The sequence below is a fragment of the Anoplolepis gracilipes genome, chromosome 13 (genome assembly GCF_047496725.1).
Source record: "Anoplolepis gracilipes chromosome 13, ASM4749672v1, whole genome shotgun sequence".
Lineage (NCBI taxonomy): Eukaryota > Metazoa > Arthropoda > Insecta > Hymenoptera > Formicidae > Anoplolepis > Anoplolepis gracilipes.
The window spans coordinates 8,126,998-8,142,487 of NC_132982.1; the positions used below are offsets into that span (position 1 = coordinate 8,126,998).

The following is a 15,490-nucleotide window of genomic DNA, read 5'->3' on the forward strand; positions in this document are numbered from 1 at the left end:
CTTTTTTTAGCAAAAAGTACGTCACACGAGTCATTCCAAAAGATAAAAATTAATCCACTAATTAATCCGCTCCTAATGTAATTTACAATGTTGTACGTGTGATGTACATGTAACACTTTTTTTATTTATGATGTACAAACTAGATTTAGTTATATATATATATATATATATTTAATTTAAGAGTGCAATGTAAGCATCTTTCTAGTCAGGTCACAATTGATGATGTTTAGATTTAAAACTGCTCGACTGAAAAATTCCGCGAGAAAAATAACTTTGGATTTTAATAAAACTTCAGATCGTAAAAAAATGCAAATCTTTTTTTTAAATAAATAGTGATACAGATTCGAAGGGATAAAAAGATACGTCAAGTACTATTCTCTCTTCGGTTTGATCGGCAAAAAATGATGTGGAACAAGCACAGTGTAACAAAAGGCGTGAATAAAACTGTGACACGTATATTTTATGTCTATCAATATAAGATAGAAGGCGAAATAAAATGTGGTAGAAAGAAGATAAACGAGCCGCGATAGGAATTTTATGTCCACTCGTATGCAGGAGGGAATCATGACTGTAAAAATCCCTGTTCGTCATCCGGCGCGAATGTAACCATATCGGATAGGCTTTACATCTTCGACCGTTCACATTTTGCATCTTTCAAAACTTCTTAACTTAACAACTTAAACTTAGCGACACGATATACCTATTTATTATTTCATTTATAAATTGCGGCGCGCGCACGCGGAGCAAAACTTCATCTCGAAAAAACTCTGTTTGCTCGTAAATAATTCCGTCATCCAATATTGCTATTTATTAATCAAGTTTTAAGTAAAACTCTCATATACAAATAAAAGATTCAAATTATAAAATAATATCGGTGTATGTCGAGTTCAATATTATTTCAGATATTATCTCCTCGCTCCTATTGCCTCTTTCTTACTTACTTATTTATATTTATTAATTCGGAGCTCTTTCGATAATCGTATTATTTCAGATATTTGATGTACATATGTTCAATTGTTAAAGAATCTTGTAAAATTTATAGTATTGAAAATTGAAGGTTGCGTTGAAAAAGATATAAAGACGTAAAGAATGTAATAAGATGTATGTAAATATCAAAATGACATGTATGTATGCATATATCGATTTTCTTCGCCTTTGAAATATCCGGCAAAGTTTCGGGACTACCCTCAAGGAGATATAGCCATCGAATCTACATAAAGCGCAAAAAGTGCCGCCATACATTTTCACCACACACGAACACACCGGGATATTATTATTACGTACGGTGATGTTACGACCGGGCTCGTCCTCGAGCAGCTGACGCGCGATGTCTTTGCAGGAGGTACGTGCAGCAGGTGGCACCTTTCCATCGTCCTCCCAGTAACGGCTGGCTGCATGCGCATAAAGAGCCGCCGGTGTCGCATGTGTGACCCTGGTGGTTGTAACCAGCCCTGTCGATTTGCCTGCGAGCAGAAAAATCCAATTATTGTCTTTTCGCGATAAACTTCTCACTTACTTTCTCCCTTCATCCAACCTCTCGCTCTCATTCTCTCTCTCTCTCTCTCTCTCTTTCTCTTTGTTTCCTATTGGCAAAGTTCCTGGCTACGTGCTTTCGTAAATCACCCCTTCGGATCCTCGCGGTCGTCCGTATCCGCGTCCGACTTTATCGCGTTTAAGCGGGAGCGCGCACCCGCCACATTGACGTAGAAGACAAATTTCCCTGAGTAGCGATCCCCGAGGCAAATCAGTACGATTTATCCTTCATTGGGGGCGAAGTGGATTTTAGAATGTCGAACTAGTACTATGGGGTATAGAGCTCGGGCGTACGGGGATTATTGCCGGCAAAGTCGGCCGATGTATATTATTCACGGGAATCTCGTCGAATTGAGAGCAAGTGTACCGCATTTAACTAGGATGCGGTTGCATTGCGGTTACTCGATATCAGGTGTAAACTCTCGATGAAGATCTGAATCTTTCAAGATTTAGAAACACACGGTGTCTCTCGAATACTTATCGTTCTGTTGCGTATCAAGTGTTATTCAAAATACTAATATTCTCATCAAATAATATTTACGATTAAAGATAATTTTTTTTCTTTAGAGACTTAAATCGAAATTAATCTGTATAAAAATATTATATATTTCCAAAAACGTAATTCCTGATAAAGATCACATACGTAACAAAAGTAGAAATTAAATGTCGCAGGTTAATGTTTGGTAACTCAACCGTAATCAAAGAATCGAAATGCATAATCTGAGTGCATCTCGACCCGACCCGTGAGATCGCATTTTAATTACAGGAGTATTCGCGATGATCTTGGCAGCCGTCTCGGGGATTTCGCTTAACCCGCGAACGCTAAGGAATTAAGTTGGCACGCAGAGTTTACCCTAGCAATGTGTGCAACGCTCTACCGGGGGTCAGTAATTACGAGAGTGGCATTAGTGCACGTAGTTCAATGCTAATCGACCTAAGTGTAATGATGCGTGATCCTTCATTAAAGATACCTAGAAAGATCTTTTGATCTCGATATCTCGATTTGAAATTATCACCATATTACTCGTGATTCCATTTGTGATATTACTTTTCTATTATAAATAATTTAAAAAATAAAAAAAAATTTGAAAAATTAAGAAAAAAAGGTAAAATTTTATCTCATATATTACAAAAATTGAACTTAATAAAATATTACAAGATTATTTGGATAAAAATAAATTAATGTAACTTATGATAATGTTAATATACAATTTTCCATACAAAAATTTGATCGCCGCTTTTCTTTTTAGAATTTTCAAAAAATCAAAGCCCGATTTTTTTTTTTGTAATAAAAATTTAACGAAAAGAATTATTATAAAAAATAAATATTTAAAATTATATTCGCATCTTATTTCGCTAAATTAAAACATTTTGACACATTGAGCTTTTAATAATGGCATAAAGCTATTGCACAACTTTGTTCCTTCGTTAACTTCCAGTGATTTTGCTTTAAGAGGAATTTAATTTGAGGCTTAGCTACCAAGTTATCCAAAGTTTCAAATTGAAAAGTTGTGAAAACAGATGGCGATTTCGGTCGATTTTTTGTAAGGAAAGTTTTGAAAATCGGTCCTTGACTTATATTTGAAGAATGTAAGAAATTCAAAGAACTAACAGTCTCGTTTCCTTAATACTAGGACATCGAAAAAAAACTTCGTCTACGCGATAGATCTTTCTCATGCATGTCTATAAATTTCAACGAAGAGAAACGAAGACATTCTACGCGTCAGGATCGCGAAAGGTCCGTAAATATTCCTGCGGGATCATTCGCCGGAGATCCTGTGGCCGCCCGCTTCCAATTCGGTTCTCACCCCTCTCCTGCGGGCGAAACGTCCGATTTCGTAGCTCGCGCACGATTCGAGATAATAATTCAAGGAGTTTCGGAGTTCTCGGAGTGAGAACTGGCGGAACTGTCGATTCACCTCTTAAGATGCACGAAATGGACCGTACTAAGTCGCGAAGATAGCCTCCCGCTACTCAAATTTACCCCTTTCGTCAGCTAACTCCCATTTAAAACGCATACTTTTTAATCTTTGGATCGCGCTATCGAAAAAAAGGATATTTTCAATATCTCGGTTTAAGAATATAGACACTTTTATTAATTCGAATTTAATATCGATCTAATGAATGTATTATTTCTTTACGATATTATACTTTATCGTTCGTAATCACGTGTTAATTATTTTGCGAAAGTAAATTAATAAATCCTAATATGCACAATAAACGAAATATATGAAAGGACCGCGTTATAAAATTATGTTTTTTATACTCTCATCTATCTTATAATTTATTCTCTTCCTAACGTTTATTTCCTAACGTTAAGTCCACATTTCTTTTTATTTCAGAAAAAAATTACTCCTCGAATGATAGCTAATCATTCATCTTCAACTATCCTGGTCTATATTAATCTGCCATTAGTTTTCCATCCTCATTTATTTTTAATTCTTGCTCTTCTGCTTCTTCTCGTTTTACTTTTTTTTTTTCATAATTTCGCATTTCTTATTTCACTATTCCTCGAATGATAGATAATCCTGTCGTTCACTCCCAAGTATCCCGCACAGTAGCTCCACTGTATATCCCGTCATCATTTTTCCTCATCGATTTTTAATTCTCTACTTCTTCTCGTTCGTTCCACGTCGAATTTCCACCGCGCGCCGTGTATCATCTCACGTCGCGACGTCGCGCTGAAGAATGTGACAAACCGGCGACGTAGAGAGGACGAAAAAGCCGCGAGCCGCGGCCGCGCGGAAAGCCAAGGGTGTCAACGGCAAACGGCGCGCGATTAATCAGCCCGGCCATTCATCTTAATGATCGCGCCAAAGCAAGCTCGTCCTTTCATACCGCGCGTGTACACACAACACCGACGCAGCATGTGTCAGGGGCGCCCACATATACATATGCCAGGCCACGTCGGTCGTTCTTGGCAATGTGTCAACTATTCAAAAACACAATGCCGCCCGTTTGTTACCGTACGGAGCGAGCCGGTCTTGTTGCGACATATTGCGCAATATTGTAAGAAAGAAATCTCGAAAATCGCTTAGTCTCGATAATTCGATGCGGCGCCAGATGACATCCGTAATTGGCAAAAAGATTGCGCAGTCGCACATTCCCGATTGAACATTTTTTTATCAGTCGTAAAAAAACGACTGTATTCTCGTGTCGTGAAATGCAACTGCGAGGAGTAGAGATACCTATAGGTATATACGACGTAATTAACGAGACGCTTGTCGCTTCGAATTTATAATACGCACAGGGTATTTCTCTCTATATATATCTGTAGTATTTATTATTTATTCAACGCGCGAGAGAAATTCTCACGAACATCCCGCCTCGTGTGCGCGGGAGCAAGAAATTACGTTACAACCAGATTACAACTGTGCCCGCTCGCGCATCGCTTTTTGCAGTGACCGACCATCGTAAACAACCATAAGCAATTACTAATGACTCACAGGAGCGGTGCGCTCTCGGGATGTAACGTTAATTCGCCGCCATCGCCAGCACGACCGCTCATAAACTTACGATTTCGCGGTAAAAGCAATTACAACGGCATCGCCGATAATTACCTCTGCAACGGACCCATCCCGCGATAGACCTCCGAGATGTATCGTACACTCATATACCGGTCGCAACAGTTTCAGTTTTACGAGGTACATTTTAGCAACGTAATAAAACCAGCTTCGTTATGGCTTTCGTTATACAATCGTGCGTTTTATCTAATGGACAGCGCTGTTTAACGATGATGGTGCTTTGCTGTCCGACATTGTGTCATGATGCTTTTCTCTAATTACATTTTCTATCTTCGTCGTCGACGAGACTCCGTTTATCCGCCTTTAACATACAACGCCCGGATCAACCATCTCCCTTACGACAATATGCGCATTCCTAATTAATATCCTGAGATCACAAACTGATTATACAAAATAAGATTATTGTCTTTTATTAGATAATATATACATGCATATAATGTACATCAAGCATCGCACAATGTGCATACACACAATAGCCGTTCAATTTCGACTCAGATATAATAGTATTTTGATATAGAATATTTGTCGAAAATTAAAAACTTTTTTTCTTAACAAAAAATGTCTATAGTTATGAATTTAAGATAATAAAGTCTCGATAAACTGCTCTTAAATTAATAACAAAATCTTGTCTAATTGTAATTTAAAAAATTAACACACATAAGGTCTTTACTTATAATATTAAAAATATAATGACAAAAATAAGAAACATCTAATTTCTCTCAAAATATTTTAAAAAGTTATTTTACTTTTTAAAAAGAAATTTGAGAGAGATCATAAATATATACTATAAATATAAACATATATACTCTTTATAGTTTCTATAATAAACGATTTAAAAATGCAATAAAATTTTAAATAAATAATCGGATTAATTTGATCAAAATCTTTATTTAAAGTAAACATACTCTCTCATAAATTTTATTTAATATTAATATTTTATAAATTATAATACGATAGATATGATATTTTTTGACAAAATTCTTTTCATTTGCAAAGAATCTAATCATATAGTGACCAAATCCTATTATCAAACACCCTTTATTCGAATCGTTAATTAAGCCTGGCGATTCATTTAAATAATTGATGCATCGATGTGGATTATATATTACAATTGAATTTTAATCAGTTAATTCTTCCAATATTTCTACTTCCCAAAAATATATTAATTAGCGCACGATATTTTCGCGTGAATGTACGCGCTTAGTAGTAAATAGTAAATACGCAAGTTTTACCATCGGAAGCCTCGAAGTATGAGCCATGAAACTGCGAAAGTTCGACATATACCTCGTCTGGAATATTCTCGCATGTACAAGGCGAGTTAATAAACAGCACATGAAATCTCCCATTAGGCGAATCGCGCTAGCTTGTGCAATTAGCGCTGGTCGTAAATTAGATATCGGCTTCCGGTCAAGCGCCGCCCGCCAAGAATACGATGTGCACCGCATGTGTGGCGCGGTGCGCGAATTCAATTTATACGGTGGGCATTTAATCGTGCACCCTGTTTGGGCAGTTTAATCGTTTTAACGCTCGTCCCCGGCAAATTGAATGTATGTGCGGATTAATTACGTTTGCTCATAATGACGAGATCACGGAACCGTAAACGTCGCGCAGTGAAATTCAACAGGAAATAACGATCTGATTAAAAAGATTAATCTGTATTCATTAATCTTTCATTTTGTTTACAGCAAATCAATAAACGACCCCTTTCGTGCGTGTGTTTCAATTCCATTTTACTAATAAAAAAAAAAAAAAAAATAAATCTAAAACCGTCATATTATTTCAATTCGCGAATCTATTAAGAAATCAATACAGTTAAGTTCAAAGTAATATTCAGAGTGTAAAATATATTTTTAAATATTTCCTCTCTCTCTCTCTCTCTCTCTCTAGTTCTATAAACATTAATCCTTTGCCCCGTATATCGGGTGTAGAACTCACCTTGATCCTGGGCCCAATTAATAAGCGAAGGAACGCGCGCCTCGAAACTGGAGTAACAATCCTCGAAGCGCGCCGACGAATCCAGACCAACGGTCTCGTAATTGGCTTTAACTCCGCAGAGCAGTGCCGTCGCGCATGCCGACGATTCACCAACTTGGGCATCCGTGTTATACGTCTGGAAACAAGATAACGACAATTAATTGCATATTTTCGCGTAATCGAATTACGACTATTTAATACGAATTCGTGATTTGCGAAACACTTTTGCCTCTGTAAAAAAGAAATACAAATTTTTCAATTCATTATATTGCGTTACATGTAACGCAAATTGTCTTCACTTCCTCTTTCACCTACAGATTCTTTAGTCAATCTTTTTTTTTTTTTTTTTTCGAAAAATTCTATTAACGTAAACTGCATTTAAAATTAAATAAAAAAAGATAATTTTTTTGTGTTATCTGTTTGTTGTATTATATTCATGAAACTCGAGTTGTAAGTACTCTGAAATTTCAATCGGTTTTAACGCGGAAGCTTTTAGAACATTTTAAAATTATATTTTATCAAATTTATTCTGGTTCATTGCGATTGTATTAAATCTAGGAAAATAACGGGAGAGAGAAGAGAATAAGGAGAGAGAAATTTACTGCAGAAATTTCATTGTCAAAAGTCTTTCACGCAACGCTGAATTTTTCATTCAATTTCGTGAATATTAATGAGAAAACTCGACACTCGACTCACAGTCCTTCCGAATTCAAGCGGATTTCAACCGCGATATCGCACGTCCTATATCACTCAGAGCAATTCCATTGCTTACCCGCGGTTAATATAACCGCGGTCACGTAAATAAGGCAATACCATACATCAAGTCTCATGATGTCAGGAACATCGAGGAAGGAATGATAAGAGGTAAAGAGAAATTCTCACGGTAAGTGGACATCGCCTCAATGTGTCATGACTGGCGATTTTCCTCGGGTAACAGGATGACACGATATGGGGTTCGAAGAGTGACACCGCTAGAAACCGCACGTCGCTCTAGGGTAAGCACTGCAACGAGAGCAAATGGACATTTTCCATCCTTCGGTTCGTTCCTCTCGGACCCATTTTATGCCGCGAAAACGACAGCTGTACTCTATTACTGCTGACGCGAATAATAAAAATCGCAAATTTCATTTTGCAGAAAATTAACGAAAACGTGATCGACTTGACGCGAGTGATATTTTAGTATGAATTTTTAGTAATAAAAAAAATATTACATATACACTCACGACAAAAGATAACGAATTTTTTGCGCAACGCGAGACAACTTTCATCTTAATTATTTTTGCAAGATTACAATAAAGTTGTGTCTATAAATTTAATCGAGTTCTTCTTCGATCCATTTATCACGGATCAACGTCAGAGTTTAAGTTTGTACGGATTACACGTCATAATGATCGACCCAGATTTACGCTCGTAAATGGTAAGTGGAACACATACTCGTACGTATAAATCCCCGTGGTACTATTCGAGAACGGCGCTACTGCGCAAAATACTGCTGATATCCGATAATTTTCTTCTTGTTCGACAAGCACGTGTGTTTGTATATATATTATACATCCCTCCATCCCGTAGAGAGCCGATTGATTCGTTCAAGTGTGCGTTCCTACTTCAAAGCCAGACAACGATTTCCGACAACATCGACTAGCAAATGCCGATTCCCGCAAGAACACCCATAAAGCACACTCGTCATTATCATACTGAAAGCCATGCATCGTCAATTCAAATACCATTGTGGATTAACCGCAGAATCGTACGACACGGTCGATCGTCAAGTGGCGGTAAAATGGAACGCCTGAAGCATAGGACTAGTATATGTCAGGCAAACACGTCGCATTTATCCGATATTCTCGGTATAAAACTGTGAGGGAAGAAGACAAAACGCGGTTGATATTTGACGACGGAATTGAAAAGCGAAAGACGCATACGTAATATCTCAAAAAGGGGAGAAAAAATCTTCGTTGAGAGGTATTTCACGTTTCCTGAAATTTTACAGTTTGATTTTTCCATGTCGGGCATATTCGAGATTCAATCGACGATAGCTATCTCAATGGTAAGAGAAAATATATACTAATGGATATGAAATCGTAGCATTTAGAACTTCAATGGTATTAATGACCGAACAAATTATACAGTAGAGTATGAAAGAGATTTTTTTTTAATGAAATCGAAATTTCACAAATTTTAACATAATTACCATTTGTTTCCAGACTATTACGTATTAAAAATGCGATTTTAATACGCTTTGTTATAGATTACAATTTAAAAAACATTTTAATATACATGTGGAATCTAATGTTTTTATTAATTAATAATATTGTGTATTTAACATTATTATGTAAAACGTACAAAAGAAGAGAGAGATTTACTTTCATTAGTATTAAACAAATATTTTAAATTTAAAAAGTCGGGAGAAAGAATAAAAACCGAGCGCAATAAATAAATGCTCTTAAATTGTATACAAATTCTTTCTTAATAATAACTTTTTTTTCTAATAATAAAAATAAAAAATAATTAAAAAAAAACATCATATAAAATAAAAATCAAAGTATCTAATTCACAGAGCCGTCGTGTGAAACATTAAAATATTAATCTGAAAATTATCAACATTTTTATGTTAGCAAATGTCAAAATGTCCCTAAACTATCTTACATTGTATTAAAATCCATCAGGCAGCGTAACAAAATTTCGATCTTGTACCACGCATTTGCCATTCGCTATACACATGACCGGAGCGCGTTCACCGTATCCGAGAGGTACAGCGTCGCAAAAAGCCCTCGATATCATGCGAATTTCCGAAATCTATGCAACGGTATGCAGCGATATCAGGTAAGGTTAAACGTTCTCGATAGGCACGGAGATGCTATAGATTATCGCGTTGGCATTATCGCCAGCGACGCTTTTATCGGGCGTTTCCGCGTCGGGCACGTCGATAAGATAAATTTCGAGTACATATCGCATCTCCTCTCACTCTCTCTCTCTCTCTCTCTCTCTCTCTCGAGCCGCAGGTGAGAACGAGCGGTGGTAAAACGCAGATCGTGGGATCGTTAGGAGATATCCGCAGGGGACATGGAACCGGACAACGCAGAGTGCATCACGGGGCGGAAGCAGCCAGCTGTTTCGGTACCGGACACGTCGCAATGGAGCGTGCCGGATGGTTGGCCGTTCAGCAAAGCAAAGTAAGCATCACTTGATCACGACGTGACCGATAGAAAGCTTTGAGATACCGAGGTGGGAAGAGTATGTGAATGGCGCGCAAAAGACCTTTTCAGAATCATTTACGCTTGCTCTTTTGTTTCCCCTTTCGTCGCTAAAGCGAATTTAAATTTATAATTTATTAAAAAAATTGTAAAAATTTTTCGCCCTGTCTCTCATTCGCATTTTGCTTATATCTACTTTATTTTATATTAATTAATTTTTTTATGTCTAATGAAGTATTCTGAAAGAAATAATGCCTTTTTGTTTACTTTTCTACATCGTAGATAGAGAAACGTAATTGGCTAATTGGTTAATTATACGGGTGAATTTGATATTTAAAAATTCACTGCAACTTTCTATTATTTATGTTTTATATTTTTATTATATGTATTTTCCTATATGCGTTTTTTACTTTTTAAATCTAAATGCAAATCTTGTGTTTTAATTAATCCTTTATTCATTGTAAATTAAATATTACTATGCATTCATATGGATATATATTTTACATATATTTATATATTTATATGTAACATATGAATATATAGTATATGTATATAAATATTGTATAACTTATGGTTCATAATATTTATTTTTCACTCTTGTTTTTCCGCAAAAAAAAAGTATCGCTTTTTAATACGAAAACATCAATATTGTTTTAAGAAATTCGTTTCCATCATAATTCATTGTCATTTCTCGTATCTTGCATCAATATCAAATAAAGATCGCCTTTCAACAATGACCGACAATTCCGTAATCGAGTTTATCGCACGTACGATAAAAGACGCATTACAAAGCATATTTATTAACTTTGGGTGACGTATTATTTTTTTCTTTTTCTTTTTTATCGCGATCTCTTTGTACCCACACGTCTTTAAAAGATATCGCCGTATTATTTGTTCTCCCTTTATCGAGATCTTCTCGTACATGTGTTAAAGCGATTCGGTGGTGCTCTAACACGATTTTTGCAGTCGCACGATCGATGTAATTGTCGGATGCCCCGAGGAGAGTGTAGGCTGAGCGGGAGGGGAGGAGTAAATTTATATTCATAATACCCGCTTGGCGTGGGAGAGATCGCTGTATGTGTAGGCGCAGAATGTTTTAGAGGCTAAAGTAAATGCCACCGAGTCTGTGGTATAATGCCGGTAACTCACTTCTCCCACGACGAACATTTGTCTCGTAATGGCCACCGGCTCACCACGTTTATGACTAGTTCGTAAGCGCCCAACCGTGCTTTTGTCACATCCATTCTGTATTCCCTTCTTTCCCGGCTATTCCTGTCCCGAGCATATTTCGAGTGTTCGTGGCGATTGTGTATGGGCGTGCTTGTGTCATTTCCTCATATTCGTCATTGTATTCATTTATAAAAGCCGCTCGTTCACGACGTTCTCTTTATTTTTCTTTTTATTTTTTCTTTTCACCCCTCCACTTCTAAAATTTTAATCACTTCATTGTATGTCATTTTTGTGTTATTTGTTTACATATTTGCCTTCTGTTAAATTAACATTAAAATTAGAGTGGATAAATCGAGACACGAGAAATGTGTGTTAAATTTGACACAAAATTTTTTACCGTCTACGTATATAAATATTAACGCATAACAATAGAATCATGAATATCTAAGTATAAAAGATTCTTTTTGCAAGTTTTTTATTAGAAGATGGCTAAATTATTGAATATGTTTAATGTATAATTATTTTTAAATATTTTTTATATAAATACAAGAAAAGAAATTCTAAAACACTCTGTTGCTACGCTTTGTTACTCCTTCGAGTTGAAAGCTTTGTGAGATGCAATGCTGTGTGGAAGACAAAAAATTTCTGCATCATTAATCTAACAGCAATAAAGTAAAAGCGTTTCGACAAAACCCATGATAATATAACAAGCTACATTTATATATATATATATATATAGGGCAGAGCACACAGTGAAACGACGTGATATCGGTGACACATATTTAGGACGGAGATTCTGTGTGTATGTACAATAGACATGTATTCATCGTTACATGTATGTCACTTGTCGCGGACAAAACGTCGCGAGTGCTGCTTTGTCATTTCGGTATGTGTCTGACTAATGGCATACATACACAGCATACAGACTGTTTGGTAATTCTCGGTATATTCGAGAAGTGAATGGTTTCCTGTCGTAGAATAGATCGATTCGGCAGACTAAAGAATAAGTTTTCTCTAAAATAAGGAAAACTAGTCCAACAGTGCATGAATAAAAGACAGAGTAATTTCTTCAGCTGCCCGAAAGAATATTACAGTACTTATAATTTATTTAATCTACCATTAATTGTCTTCTGAGCGAAACATTATTTTCTTCTTACGTCAGAGAATGATTACGCAGAGTAAATAATCTTATAAGTAATCTAATCTACTTTTATTTTCTCACTCGGCAATATAAATTTAATCACTGCTACTATATGTTTGTAATTAAATTTCAGCCATTCAGAACTTTGAAGAGGGAGGGCTTAAAACCTCGCGCAAAGTTTAAAGGTCCATAGTTTACGGTCCATTCAATTCGAAAGCAATTCTGCCTCCGTATCATCTCACGTCATCCTCTACAATACCGCCGGTTTATTTTCGCCGATGCGGCCGTAATCGCGGCAACTCGATGAAAGTTGGAACTCGAACGCGTACGTGCGGTATTCGCGAAAAGCCGCTTCTCGCACGATAAAGTGCCGTGGAATCGCGGGATGTTGCGAGGATTTTTCCTCTCTCGATCGCGATCTAAGTTGAAATTAAATTGACCGCGGTATATGATCTCCGCTAAACATCCGTCTTGCGTAAGCGCACGTGAGTGGAAAGTATGAAGCGGATCGGACTGTTTTTGAGAAAAAGAGGACTTTCTTTGCCACTCTTAAGAGGGAGAACCGCCTTGATATTTTTCCTGAATACCGACTGCAAACAGGCAAAACGTACCGGAAATGCTCGTTTCTCTCTTTTTTACTTTGTCGTTTTCCTCTTTTATTTTTCTTTTCGTATCGCACCGGACCATCCATTTACCGGCGACTGTCCTCAAGTTGGGATTCAGCAGCTAGCTGCCGCCTAATTACACCGACTCTATGGAGACGTTGTTACTAAATGCTAGTAGCATTTATTTCGTTCGCGATGTCGCGTATTATATTGTTTGTGCATGGCGTATTGCGAGATTGATGCGCGTGATTACGCGGTACCGGCTATTTTTATCTGCACGAAGATAGATATGTACCGGATAAAAATAAATGAAAACACGCAGTGTTCGAGTTTCGCGATAATTAATCCGTTGAACACGAGAGAGGGAATTGGTCTTTTTAGCTGGAAATTTTCTTCTCTTTTTCGTAAAATATTCCAACAAATTATCATGGATTCTTTCATTAATGCCGTGTTGATTTTTCCTTAACGGAATTCTCGAGACATCAAGCGCTTTAATTTACAGCGGAATTTCAATAAGAGAAGAAAACGTTAATGTTAATATAATAAAATTCTTTCTTCAGATATAAAAATGTTTGCCATTGCGCAGAGAAAAATATCTAATAAAATCCAATCGCAGGACATGTAAATAAATATATCGAGTTCCCTCCATTCCGCAGTTTCGTTGTGTTATTAATAGCGGGATTACAAAATGCACTGCAGTAAATTTCGTTACCTGCAGCTTGTCAAAATCATACCAAAACCTTTCAAAGCTTTAAATACTTGAACATTTCCCAAAGTAAAATTTAGTAGAATACTTCCAACGTTAATTAATGGAATACGATCGATCAAAAAGTTAAACATTACTTTAATACGTCTTCCGAATAACATTTTAACTTTCTATGATAGCTGACACGACGGAGTGTAACGTTAGAGTCATTACAAACTTAATTATAGGTTGCAAAAGTGTCAACTATCAAAAGCAGAATTAATATCCTCTCTTACAGTTTGTAATTAAGCCGCGAAGCGAGATGTATCAATACGCCTGCAATATTTTTTTTTATAATAAGATTAATTAAAAGTCAAGTACTAAAAATTGTATCGTGATCTTTTGACATTGTAATTTTCATGTATCTCGCATTTTATTTTATACGAAGTTTGTATTAAATAATCCTCTCATTATAATTTAATTGTGTAATAGTATATGTGGCTAAAGAGGTACAAGTGAGTATCAAAAAATGAGTGTTCCACATTTTTTATAACGTTATTAAATATTGAGTTATTAAATATTATTAAACAAATATTATCATCATTGAGTTATTAAATATTATTTGACAATATTACTTTATTTGGAAATTTTTTAACAACTTTTTAATGCTCATATTGGCCTTTAATTAATCTTATGATATTTTTAAATAAGAGCTTTATTATATTATTCCTAATTATCTCTAACGATTTAATCTGAATATTTGCTTAATGGCATTCGATGGTAGTTCACGCAAGCACTCGATCGATGTCCAAAAGGCCGTGGAAATCGATCTCGACCCGTTCGCCGAGGAATACAACATGAACCATAAGAGAAGAGGAGTAGCGCTCATACTAAACCATGTTCACTTCGAGAGCATGAACACGAGGAAGGGATCCATAAAGGATTCTCTAGATCTGAAGGTATCATTAGGCAAGCTTGGATTCGACGTCCGGATTTACACCGATCCAACAGTCAAAGCTATAACTGCGACCTTACAGTCAAGTAAGTACTATATATATTACGCTTCCCGATAACCCGGCAGTTATAACCGTAGTGCTTCGTTACGTATATATCTTACGTATATCGTCTGTCTCAGATGACAGATCAAACAGACGGATGAATTGACTGATACTATGTATATGTCTAAACTAAAATAATGAACGCGAAACGCTTTCGCTTTGAAAAAAAATAATAATAATAATAAAAACGAAGAAACGAAGATATCATTATTTCCATCACTTTGCAATATTGCAAACCGTAACGTAACCGTTTCGTTAGTTCTCTGTATACCATTATTTCTTACCTTTCTACATCGAACGCACTCTTTCATTCCGCTTTTTATTGTATAAAATATAAGAAAGCTATATAGAGTTTTCTCAAGACGAAGAGAAAATACAGAATGTCCCAGAATCCTCCATCTCACCTTTAATCGCGTAAGGAATTTATATTCAATTATTCTGTGAAAAGAAAAAGAGTTTATAAAAGAATATTTTATGCAACACTTCTTGGCGCGTGCTTAATATTTTCATAATTAAATTTTGAAATAAAATTCCGTTATAAACAAAATCTCTTTAATATATAAGATGCAATATGACAATTCGAGCGGTCCATTAAAATACACAATA

General features: G+C 36.0%; 2 protein-coding genes across 2 annotated transcripts in view; one reads left to right on the forward strand and one right to left on the reverse strand.

Moving 5' to 3' along the window:
* LOC140672407 (alkaline phosphatase) overlaps positions 1-15,490 on the reverse strand; it is a 182,593-nt gene that overhangs the window by 53,720 nt on the left and 113,383 nt on the right. The window contains exons 3-4 of the mRNA XM_072904553.1: positions 6,993-7,167; positions 1,285-1,463 (exon numbers count right to left, since the gene is read on the reverse strand). Coding sequence (XP_072760654.1) covers positions 1,285-1,463; positions 6,993-7,167 — 354 coding nt within the window. The remainder of the gene's footprint in view (positions 1-1,284; positions 1,464-6,992; positions 7,168-15,490) is intronic.
* Positions 9,611-15,490, forward strand: part of LOC140672409 (caspase-1-like) — a 34,518-nt gene continuing 28,638 nt past the window's right edge. Inside the window, exons 1-2 of the mRNA XM_072904555.1 lie at positions 9,611-10,204; positions 14,611-14,867. Of these exons, the coding sequence (XP_072760656.1) occupies positions 10,095-10,204; positions 14,611-14,867 (367 nt within the window). The 5' untranslated portion in view covers positions 9,611-10,094. The remainder of the gene's footprint in view (positions 10,205-14,610; positions 14,868-15,490) is intronic.